The 12,248-nt window shown below is 43.5% G+C and overlaps 1 protein-coding gene across 2 annotated transcripts in view; it reads right to left on the minus strand.

The window, feature by feature from the left end:
* igsf21a (immunoglobin superfamily, member 21a) overlaps positions 1 to 11,641 on the minus strand; it is a 212,102-nt gene extending 200,461 nt beyond the window's left edge. For both annotated transcript variants that reach the window (XM_053867446.1, XM_053867447.1), the window contains exon 1: positions 11,257 to 11,641. In XM_053867446.1, the coding sequence (XP_053723421.1) occupies positions 11,257 to 11,395 (139 nt within the window). In that variant the 5' untranslated portion in view covers positions 11,396 to 11,641. The remainder of the gene's footprint in view (positions 1 to 11,256) is intronic.
* Positions 11,642 to 12,248: the final 607 nt, after the last annotated feature.

The raw sequence follows: 12,248 nt of genomic DNA on the forward strand, positions 1-12,248 counted from the left end.
GTGAGTTTTACGCTCCCAAGCTACTGCTGCTAGCTACTACATTCTGAGTTCCCACAATGCTCGTGACTTCTCCTTCAACCAATGACGAAGCGCCTTGTAGTCACGTGCTTCACTGGTGACGTGAATGCGGTAGGGATTTGGTAGGTCGGCGACAGGATAGAAACTGAAGGAATATGGATGACAAACCGGGCCTCAAAACGAGAAAAAGGACGGAGCATGGAGAGTGTTCCATGGTCATGAAAGTGAGAGCGCCGGTTCCTCAGCAGCTGTTAGCGCAGCTGACGGACTCATTCATAATATATATGCATTTGAAAGTCATGGGAAGTGTGACCTGACAGAAGCCTCTTCTGTGACAGTGTTAAGCCGGTTACCTGAGAAGTGGCCAAATGTCTGCGACGTGAATTTTTATTATTATTTATTTTGAAATTAATAAATTGCATTATAAACCGAACCGGCACCCAAGTGTGTGGAATATATTGGATCGGGCCAAATGCATATCGCCCCAGCCCTAGTGGAAACCAAAACCACTCCAACTTTAAAATGAATTAAATAAATCCTTTTCTTCACTTGACATCCACTTTGATATGACGTCGCATCAGGGCTCCATTCGCAGTCTTTGATCAGAATTAATGTCTCACAATTCCTGAGGCTGCAAATGACAACACTTGTTCAGCTGCAGGAATATTTCTCAGAGCCATTTGCTTTGGCTCGGTTACATTTGAATACATTAAAAGCATTTAAATGCTCCTGAAATAGAGAATTAGCATTTCATTAACATGGCTGAACGACGGTTAACCACCACACATTTTCATGACTCTGAGACAAGTTTCAAACTTAATTCCAGGAACAGACCTGCACTTCACAATAGCCTTCCCTTGTCACATTTCTGCCCAACCACAACAAGAAGCACAAAATCTGGATGAAATCAAAAGGAAAATATATTTCTCTCTTGGCCAAATACACGCGCTTGCTCTCGCAGATGTGTTCCAAATGATCACATGATCAAACCCTTGATTAGTGCAGACAACTTGCGGTTTGGGGCGTTGAAGTTCAAACAGCACTGTAACTCCCCTTTCTAGCCTTGAAGTCCTCTCTCGGCGCAGACATAGGTTTCCTTGCGGATGTCTTTGGCTTGTGTGGGAGTTTGAAGCAACTCCGATTCTCTCAGAAGCCAGCGGTTCACTAAGATCAGAATGAAAGTGTGGAAGCTTTGCTTGGAAAAGGTCTCATAAGACCTGCTCCATTACAAAAAAAAAGCTGAGCAACAATGTTTAGGATTCAGTACAGTGTGATGACCTCTCAGCAAAAAGCTCTATTAAAGCATAACAACATCAAACATTTTGGATTTAAGCCGCCGGAATAACAGTTCTTAAGTGTTTCAGAGAAAAAAAAAAACACAAAAAAAACTCACATAGTATCAAACCAATGTGAGTGTGACTGAGGTGGTACAGTGTCTGTTTGTAGAGAACAAAACCAGACAAATGTTTGCTGTTGACCCTTGTCAAGTCACCATCCATCCATTCTCTCTCCCTATATAGTATTGTCTATATACAGGAGTATCCCATGTTGACAGCGAAGTCAGCCTGCTGCATTGAATGTGAGCGCATGTATTTTTGTAGAGTGGTGATCCGATCACTCCTCTATTAAAATGCCGAATTATCACTATTTCAATACAGTATACACTTGGTATATATAGTGCGTACACAGGCCTCCGCCTGGATGACCGAGCCACTTGAAGTGCTTCATATACCAAGTGATGCAATGAGCTGTGGTGAGCAAAAGGAGTGCCATCTCATGGGTTAACCATTATTAATGATAGTAGATGAGGTATGAAACCATATTGCAGGGTTGACGCAACTAATGATGTGCTAACCGGCGCTCTTGGTTTAGCTCTCATTGAATTAGCCATTCTAATCCAAGCATTTGGCAGCAGACAGTGCCACCTGGTGGCCACTGAAAATCAGGACACTGTTTCATGAAACCCTTCAACCCTTCACTAGCCCTGGCCATAACCTCAGTATTTTTTCACATGACTGAAGGCTCACTTCGGTGACACAAACGTCCACTTGAAAAACAAGTGAGAATTTCTTGACAGTTCATGTCATGTCTGCACTTCTTGTGTTTTTTTCTCGTGCTTTTTTTATTACCCTCAGTTGCCTTTGTATCCTGTTCCTGCTTTGTCTCTAGCTTCGCTGGCAACACAGCTGTCGTTAATCTCCTGGTCAGATTCCTCTTGGATACAAACCTGTGAACGTCCGTCCTGTTTGCCAGATTGTTGCTTCTCGCTTTGTCAAGGTAAAACTCTTTCAAGACTCCTGTGCGTTCGCTTTACTCCCTGACCTTTTCCAGATTTTTCCTCCGCGCTGAATTCCTATTCTGTCGCCGCCTTTTGTTCTTCCTTGCTACTCCTGTGTTTACTTCCCTACTCTCAATTCAGTCCGCGTGTGAGCTGTTTATCTAAGCCTCACTTCTTAGTTATAGATCCGTTAGTTTACTCCTCGTGTGCGTGAGTGTGATTAGCCGCCGCCACCGAGCGCTTTCAGTTTAGTCCCACCACCACGTTGAGCTTAACTCCAGGTGTGTGTTTTCTGTTCTCCCATTTATATAGTAGGTCGTTGATTCTAATCCACCTCTCTTGTTTTCCAGATTCACCCCGTTCCCTGTGTGTTGTTCCCGGTCTGCGTTTTGGTTCCCGGCGTCCATAGTTTCTAGATATTTGTCTGTCTGTATTTATTTGTTCGCCCCGACGAATAAATCTTTATAATTTAACCTCGTCTCCCGTGCCTTCTGCCGACCAACACTCCCTGTACTTGGGTCCATCACCCAGAGCTATGACAGTTCAACTTGAAAACTGTTCTCTCAGTTGCACGCTACATACGTTCTCCATGCACAAAAAAAAAAAATCCATCCTGAATTGAAAATAAAATACTGTAATTACCAGGCTATAAGCCATTGCTTTTTCTCCCATGGCCTGAATCCCTAGGCTTAAACAACTGTTCATCACATCAGACCAATGAAGTTAAGCGCTCATTGCGCTGTTCGACCGTGTGGTACTCTGGTAGAACCCGCTGGTGTCTGACAGACTGCTCTGCCAGCTTTGTTTAGGGATTAAATTGTCTGCTGTATCTCTTAACAGTTTACGGACGCATTTCCTACATGCTATTGAAGAAATAATGTTAATAAATTATCATTTATCAAAATCATTATACAAAGTACCAGTCCTTTGTCTTGGGGGAAGAAAAACCTTTTGACAATTCTCTCCCCTAAAAGGTTGTTTTTCATTGGCTTATTAACAAATACTTCGACTGCTTCAGAATTTGCTGATGGTCCCTAACTGGGTTGTAGCATCAGCGCTGCCTGTGAGAGTGTGTCTGCGATCACAGAATCCTAATAGGGAAAACGGAAGAGGACGCTCCCGCCAACGCCAGAGCGGATGTCCGTCCAATATCCAACTATTTTCACCTGGGTGTTTTGCTGAGGCGCCAGCGCAAGGGGGAGACCTGCATGTGTTGATGGGAACCAAGGCAAGGACCACTCCATCTAATAATACAAACACCGATCCAGAGTCTCAGAGTTCACCAGTGTCATCATCAATAGTTTATTGTATTAAAAATAAGTTTAAAACTACGATCATGAACCACGGTCCACCACACTCTGCACAACTGTCACACGCTGGTGTCGGCTGTCAAACACCACGGAGCTCGAGGGCGCCATCACGGTCTCATCTAATTCATGTATGCAAGTCAAATGCAGCGAGTGTGTTGCGTGTTTATCAAATTTAGCGTGGTATGCAGAATTCCCAACGCGGAAATTGTTATTGGAGATATTTCATGCACCATAAGTTATTGCCCATCCCTACTGTGACACGAAATTTGAGGGAATATTGATCTTGAACAAACACACATTCACCAACACCTCCACATAATTTCGTTCTCATCATTACATCTTTTCATATGTTTAGACTGTTGGAGGAACTCAGAGTGCAAAGGGAAAACACAAGCAAACAGGGGAGAAAATGCTGTGTTAACATCACATCTAAAAACGTATTGGTCTGCATCCAACTTTTAGGGGCGAGAAGATAGGAACTTTTGACACTAAATTACGGGAACAACTTGCGCTTTTGAACATTCGACATACATCCCGTTTGAAATCAGTTTCTCCATGGATTGTGTCCTTCTTATTTCACCGTAAGCTTTTGTGTGATTAACAGCTCATTGAAAAAGGCTTTTAAAAGGAGGCTTTTGAATCCTATTCCAGCACAACACTCAAGAGAACCTTTCAACTTGGCTACTCAGTGCAAGCGAACATAAACTAAACTGCTCAGGTGTTTGCTTTATTGTGTTTTTGTGGCGGTTTTATGGTATTTACACCTCCCAGTGCTGAGCTTAGCTGATGTTTTACTGTTGCCTTAAAGTGGTACTCAGTGCATAACATTTAAGACGCTTTTATGCTGACAAACAACTTCTTTATGCGTCATTTTTATATCAGCGCCGAGAGCAACGGCAGAGACTGTGGGATACGCTGGACAAATATTAGTCAGTGTTTTGTTGCAGGAAATAAAGTGGATTCATTTTTGCAAGTCAAATCTGGATTTTTACTCAGCAGCATATTTTCGGAGACGATGAATAGACATTAAAGGTCTGATTCCTAACATGAAACAAATGCTCTGTACTTGAGTCACAGTGGTATCTAGCATGTCCTTTCTTCTATAAAGGTTGGCCTCTTTTCTGTTCGTCATGATGGAACAGCTGGAGATCATCATTTCATTCGAAATGCACCTAAACTTAAAAAGATACGATGCACGTGTTACAGTATAGTGAGTTTTGAGCACATAAGCTTTGGATTCAGTTGAAAGAGTTTGACAAAGTGGGCGTACGACTGCCCCACGTCTACTCCCACATTTGAAAAATCGATTTGAACTTTAAAGATTTAATGGAATCCCACCCTTGTCTTCTTCCCGCGCACGTATTCAGTTCCCCTTGGAAATCTGAAGCGGCGAGTGTAATGCTCTCCCCCCTTTTAATCATATCATAAGGCAGCAGAAAAGGACTCAACAGCACGGCCCCTAAAAGCCCCTTAAAAGTCCTTCGACAAAAGCTGTCATTTCTGGGTCACTGACCTGTTTCGAGTTTTAATGTGACTCCTTTATCACGTTTAATGAAAATTTTAGGCTACAATGGGTCCAGAATAAAGGATGGTCATCGCAAGAGTTGCACTTTAATTAAGAGTGATAGTTGGCGGCGCCGCTGCTCCTGTGCCAGCCGCAAGGCTTCAATCTACATTTTTAATTCCAACAGTCGGCATGCGTGGACTTTGAAATAAATATTGACAGATCAATATTATTAAAAAACAGCCTCTCATATCTGTCACAAAAGAACATGTTGTGAGGTTATCTAAAGACCATGTGATACGTCATTGACCCAGATGAGGCTTTTATAGCTACGAGGGCGTCTGTGTGTCACCAGGACTGAAAAACATGAAAAATTGGATGGCGAGTTTCTTCAGTACGGCGCCCTAAATTATTAGTAGTAGTAGTACAATGCCCAACTCGTCGTGTCACCACACTGGTTTCCATGAAAACGGTGTTTCTACCCCCGTACTTCCAACGAATATTTTAGAATTTCGCAGATTCTCCACCCTTTTGCAGCTGTACCTTGGCGATCGTGGTCGCCATGTTTGTTTACCGGCACAATCTCACAATTATTCACATCTCGCGATTTGACGCGAGATGCAGCATGGCAGCGTGCTATCATTTCCCATGGGCTGTCAGACGGTGAAGACAGGAGGAAACGCAGATCAGTTCCACACTTACCATTGCTAAAATTTACCACTATAACCAACGTCATGCCCACGTAAGTAAAGACTATCAAAACATGTTCAATTTTCAGACCTAAATCAAACAATAACTTGAGGTGACGTTTACTGCAAACTCGTACAAGGATCCACGCAGGGAATGCTAATCACTGTTAGCTGCGCAATGCTAACTTCAACAGAGCTGCTCAGTATCCTTCCTCTGGTGTTGTAGATGCTGGTTTAACACCAACAATATGATCAAGGTTGTCCTGGGGTGCAGTAGTAAAGGAAAAAGGTTTTCTTCTGAGGCCCTCCTATCTGTACATTGAACGAAAGGGCAAAATTGATCTTTGCCACTGCCACAGCTTTGCATGCAGGACCAGCCAGAGACATCGATATTGTCGATTTTGCAATATTAACATCTGCGATGTTCTTACCTCTGAATAGGTCCAGTACAATGTATCTTTGTCAATGAATCTAAATCCATCCACAAATAAACTGTTCATTGTCTTCTGATCATATACATTTTTAAAGCATGTAGACAGTCCTCTTACAAACATGGCCATGTGATAGGCCTAATAGCGACACTCAATATGCCCATTGCCGTAACTTGCACATCTGCAGATGATCCCAGCACTATCAAGTCATCTCAGCAATGATTCACTTACCGTCAATTGTCAATGTTTTATACTGGTACAGTGAGATGCTGCATTATTTATGGTGCTGAGTGCCATCGCGTCACAGAGTTGTATTATCAAATGAGCATGAGGAAGGCAGTCAGGAGGTCTCGACCAGCTGCTTATTTTCATCATCATTCACCAATCCTTCATTGGCAGGGATCATGTAATAACCTCAGGTAACCTTCAGTAAGTTGTTCGCCACTTTGTTGTCAAGAATAGTTGGAGACAAAAAGGGAACTATGAAGGTCATTTTGCATCTAGTCTTGATCATTTACTGGAAGTGGTCCACCACGATTCACAGATGGCAACAAGTACCAGCAATTTCTGACTTTGGACTGCTTCGGAATATTAGCCACACCCATTAAAGGACAATTCACACACAAGTCACACCAGTCTCTAAGCCACGGGTGCAGTGGTGCAGTAGAACAGTCAGTGGTGAACAGTGGTGGCTAGTTTTGTCCAGCATCGAGACCAACGCATGAAAAAGAAAACAAAACTTGGCAATGTTCTGTACTTGAATCATGAACTCCTCACATCTTTTATTGGCATTAAAGTGCTCAAAATGTGTCCTAAGTGTCCTAAGACCCAACACCACTGCCTGTCTTAGCTGCAGCTTGCAAAAACAGCACATTTTGAGGTAAATAAAATGGCTTTGATTTCATCGGTATGATGTGACAAGGCTCAATATTTTGGCAGCATGACACTCTTTAGCCAGCAAACATCCATCTATTACTCGTGTATTTGTATAAGCTGCAGGGTTCAGACTGCGAAATAAAAGTAGCGTCTTATATAGAATTACAGTGTAGTGAATACCAACATGGATGAAGATACTGTGGCTGTCACTGGGAGTGACAAGATCGGAAAATCAGAGGGTGACCTGACTTGCCTGATGGGAAATCCCCCCCCAAAAAAGACAACAAAATAAGCTGTTTATTGCTAAACTGAGACTCAATCTGAAGGTGTACGTAGTTTTGATGAAAATCACTTTCGAAGATCTCATATCACTCTCAATCAAAAACACATGGACTGCATTTAGAAATGCAATTTCACTTTCATCGCAGTCGCACAGTTCCCCTCAGAAGGCTCCCTTGCTGCTGCCAGACTGAATTGTTATTGCTGGCTACCTGACTAACAGACCCGCTCCCAAGCAAACCAAATACTTTAAAGAGGACTTAGTAATACTCCAGACTGTTTCCAAATTTGCTTTTGTTCATGTTGTGTTCCTGGTTGGGAGGCAATTTGCCCTATGCATGCATGAAGCAAGTATTTACAAGCAACACCTCTGAGGACACATCAAGCATGCAGCCCTGGGCTATGTGGTCTGCTGCTGGAAAACACAAAGAGAGAGAGTCGCCGGTATGAAGTGACACTGCTAAATACAGCTAAATATAATTCCTGAACTGCTGAACATCCCTTGTTGAGGCTGGCGTGGAGTGAAGTGGCCACGATACGTCTGTAGTCCACTGGCATTGCAGTAGCAGAGCAGAGGATAAAAACAGCAGTCTACATGAAATGTTTTGCTGAGATGAAAGGAAATCTTAAGGAGAATACGAATTTTAGATTTATATGAAGAGACAAATAGATAAGTGTGCTTTGCTTTCACATAGAAAGCAGATGTAAGCTGCTGTGGATTCTGGTTAAAAATGACTATTTCAACATCAAGTCAGCGAAAAAGGATCTGAATTTCAGAATTCAGAGGAGTATAACTGTGTCGCTGTTGAATTCATAAGTGTGATAATATGTACTGTTTTGCTATTTACTGTTTTGAATCAGATGTCCTCATGTCTTCTGAATGGATATAGATGTTTTCTCCACACCAAGGAAAATGGAAGGAGTTGTATGTTCTGAATGTGGTGTATCTATATGGGCTTCTTCTCTCAGTGTTTCAGTATTTCCCATCATGGAGTGCCACAGAAAATAAGTCTCCTCCACCTTAAATCAGGTGCATCCACCCCACTCACATCCCCACCCATTGTTCATCTTAATCTTCTTTTTTTACATGACACCATGTCCATCCCATGTGCGTCTCCGGCTACTGTCTGGATGCTAGTTGACCGTTGTTGGTTAAGAAGAAATATACACATACTGTTGTCCATACATGTTGTATTGTTCACGTTGTACACTGTAGATGTAATATGAGAGAATGTCAACCACCCTGGTGTCCTATCCGACATTGTATTTAAATAAAGTACTTCGGTATCCTGGAAATCTATCCTCACTTCATGTTCCCACAGGTTCGAAGGGATCGTTTCAAGTGGTGAACAGGGAGTGCCCTCAGTCTTAGCAGTGTTGATACACACTACACTGACACGTGAACACATAAAACCCAGGGTCAAAAACCAGTGTTGGGGTGAGAAATGGGACACAGGCTAAGACTAGACCGCCATCATTCCTCCTACTTTCCTCTCACTTACACAAATGTTCTTTCCATTCTTCTCTCCAGGTGATATTTTCCACAAGATTTAACACAGTTCCATATAGTAGAAACTGTCCTCCGCCTCCACCTCCCCCAGAGGAGTGTGATGCCAAAACTAACAGTGAACATGTAATCAATTTTCAAATTGTCAAAGCATTTAATCAATCTAAAATACTTATCAAAGAAGATTTTTCCTATTCAAGGCTCAGAAGAATAAAGTGACTACCATTTATCAACATGAAGGATGAAGGATATTGAGCCGTGCACCAACAATTACGCCAATGTCACACAAAGCAACACTTTGCCTTGCTGAGAAATGTCAATGGATTGTTTTAAAGAGAAAGTGTTGATGTTGACTTTGATAATAATTGCAGTTTTCAATGCGCAACAAAATAACTGGTGTTTATTCTGAGTGTGACGCACCACTTGATTTAATGTCTTCAATGCTGAAAAAACCTATAGACCAGCAAAAAGGACCCATTGCATAATTTTCCATGAAGAATCAGCCTCTGAATGATACACGACTGTCATTGGTTCTGACTGTAAATGTAAAGTTGACTGCAGGATCCGGCATCTCCAAGACAGGTGGTATTTGAAGCTCGGTTTCAATACGTGACACGTCATTCATTCGAAACATACTCATGTCTACACTAGCCAAGAAGGCAAATATTGACAACTGGAATTTGTTTCAATATAAAACAGTTGTGTAGGCCAGATGAAAAACAAGAGCAAGCCAATGGTACTTGCTGGCGCAGTGTTAGCATGAACTGACGGAGTGGGTTGACACAGGTTCGGGAGGCTACACCTTTCACACGCGCAGATCTGGCGTTTTCACTGACCGCATCCAATGCTGGACAGTGGACATGTCTGTCTTGGCTGTCTCCCAGAAAGTGGTCACATCTCAGCAACATCACTTTAACAAAAAATCTAAACATCCAAGCGTCTCAAACAAAACATTTCAGCCAGGCTTTTAGCAAGTTACTGCCTTAACTCCACAGAATCTGCCACACAGAAGGCAGGAAACAGAGTTTCAAGGAGGTTCAAAATTTCACAGGAGGGCTGGCCCCCAGCCGCCTCTCGAGGTCTCGCGGCATCAGTCGGAGCGTGCCTGTCACCGCACCATATATAGTCACAAGTCCAAAGTTGTTAAAATGTTGCCAATAATATGTCAATAAAGTATATTTATAACAATCAGTACGGCTGCTGCAAGGCGCAGGGAGACAGTCAGATCCCTGCGTAATTGAATTGCATTGCTATTTATAACCCCTTGCATGGCCATTTGAGTGGCTACATGTAGAATGACAGGAGTGCAATCCCGTGGTTAAGCTAACTCCAACCTCCTTTTTTAAGAGATGCGCTGCCGGCAGCATCAGGAGGGACATGTGCTTGAATGGAATTCCGTATGCGTCAACATGCAAGGCTGAAGGCTGCCTTCGGAGTCAGTAAAAGTCCACCTTCCCAACCTCAATATTTCACGCCATAGAAGTGAGGATGGCTTGACCAAAGACTTGAGACTTGAATTGGATCTGTGAGCAAAGACTTGAGACTTGGCTTGCACTTGCAAAAAAAAAAAAAAAAAGATGGGGAGCATCTCTGCATTCTACCATTCATTCTTTTATTTATTTTTTTTTAAATCAATTTGGATTGACAACATCAATTCACCAAGCAGAACAGACTGGTCACTACTTAATATTGCTAAAAACGTGCACAACAGGAGATGAAATCACACTTTTTAATAACAGCCAAATGTTACTTTCAATCTGAATTGACCTCAAATCTGCAACCGCTTCCCCATCCTTAGCAAATCCTTCTTCCAATGCTCATGTGCCACCCGGCTTATTTATCCTACGTTGGGTTAAATCCCGCTTACAACGACTTCTTGTGGGTCAGCAAAGGTCAGCCACACTTCAAAACAGCACAATCCTTCCCTAACATCAGGGGTTATAGAGAGAGAGAGCGTGTCGCCGGACAACTTTCCTGAGGAAGAACGTGAATATGCTCTGCTTTTTTTCTGGCGCTTGCGTGATGTATGATACAATCAGACCCCAAATCTCTGACAAAGTTGGCAATTCCATCGACTGACTGTTGTCCTGTCACGCCGCAGCCGTGCCAGCATCACCGATCAGCACTCACACGGAAAGGACACCCTCCGAGATGGCACCGATTGCCGTGCGTCATTTGGATTTTGCCCCTTTTTCCACTCAAAAATCATACCAGCGTTGGGATCTGAGCTGTGATTTGGGATGGCGGAGGGAGACCTGCTTGGCACAGGTCGCCTCCATCCATGACCGCGCATCCGAGGTGGCGTGCACATATCAATCAAGTCGCCCCCAGTTCCCGCAGTTTGTCAAGAAAACCGGGACTCACCGAAGGCTAAATCCAGGAGATCGGCGCACAGCAGCAAGCACAACAAGAAGACGGTCATCTTTCCCGTATTTGCCAATAAATCCCAAACTCCATCGGCGTTTACATGCGCTCCGGGTGTCGGCCGTGTAATCCCCACCATTCCACGGGGATGCGCTGGAAAGGGACCCGCAAACTATTCATGATGCAGCCGAAGTCCAAGTGGTGGAGAAATCGCAGAAGTTGACTGGCTGCAGCATTCAGAGACACGCACGGCAGGGACCGAGGCGACGAGAAAACAGGCGTCAAAAGAGCGGCAGTGTGTCAGGCGCGGCGGAATCTTCTATCATGCCGTTTAAACAATGGAGAGCGGAGCGGATCCGCGCTGCTGTGATGGAGACAGCGTAAAGGTTTGGATGGAAATGCACTCGCTCTCTCTCTCACTCGCTCTGCTCCCCCCTCCTCTCGCCCCCACTCTCTCTCTCCCGCCCTCCAGACAGACGCGCAGTCATTTCTGATCACTCGCTCTTTTATTTCACACAATTTCCTTAATCCCACCCTGGATTCTGACCGCTCTTATTCAGGCCAGTCGGCGATCTGCTTGACTGTCCTCTTCCTTCAATGGTGTTTTTATTTTGATGTCCTTCAGCTGCCAATGTCACAGACTAGTGCAAGAACAAACACGCATGGGATCACAGTGAGGAAGGGAGGAATTCAGACGTTCACATCCAGCGAGGAAAACCCCAATTAATAAAGCCAAATGAGTTATGAATGTGCTTCAGCAAGACCCATTTTACGATCGAACTCTGGACTCCAGAACTCATATTGTTCCAGAAGCCAATGGAATGGTGAAAAGGTCAGGATTTGGAAAGTACAAGGTCAGTAGGCTATAACATATCGCAAAAGAAGAAGTGAGAGCATTTCTCCGTCATCCCTGAGCCCCCTGTGCTCTCATTACCTGGGCCAAGGAGGGAAAAAGCCTGAGAAGTTAAGAGCTGATGATTTATGAACCATTT

This window comes from Synchiropus splendidus, chromosome 6 (genome assembly GCF_027744825.2).
Source record: "Synchiropus splendidus isolate RoL2022-P1 chromosome 6, RoL_Sspl_1.0, whole genome shotgun sequence".
Lineage (NCBI taxonomy): Eukaryota > Metazoa > Chordata > Actinopteri > Syngnathiformes > Callionymidae > Synchiropus > Synchiropus splendidus.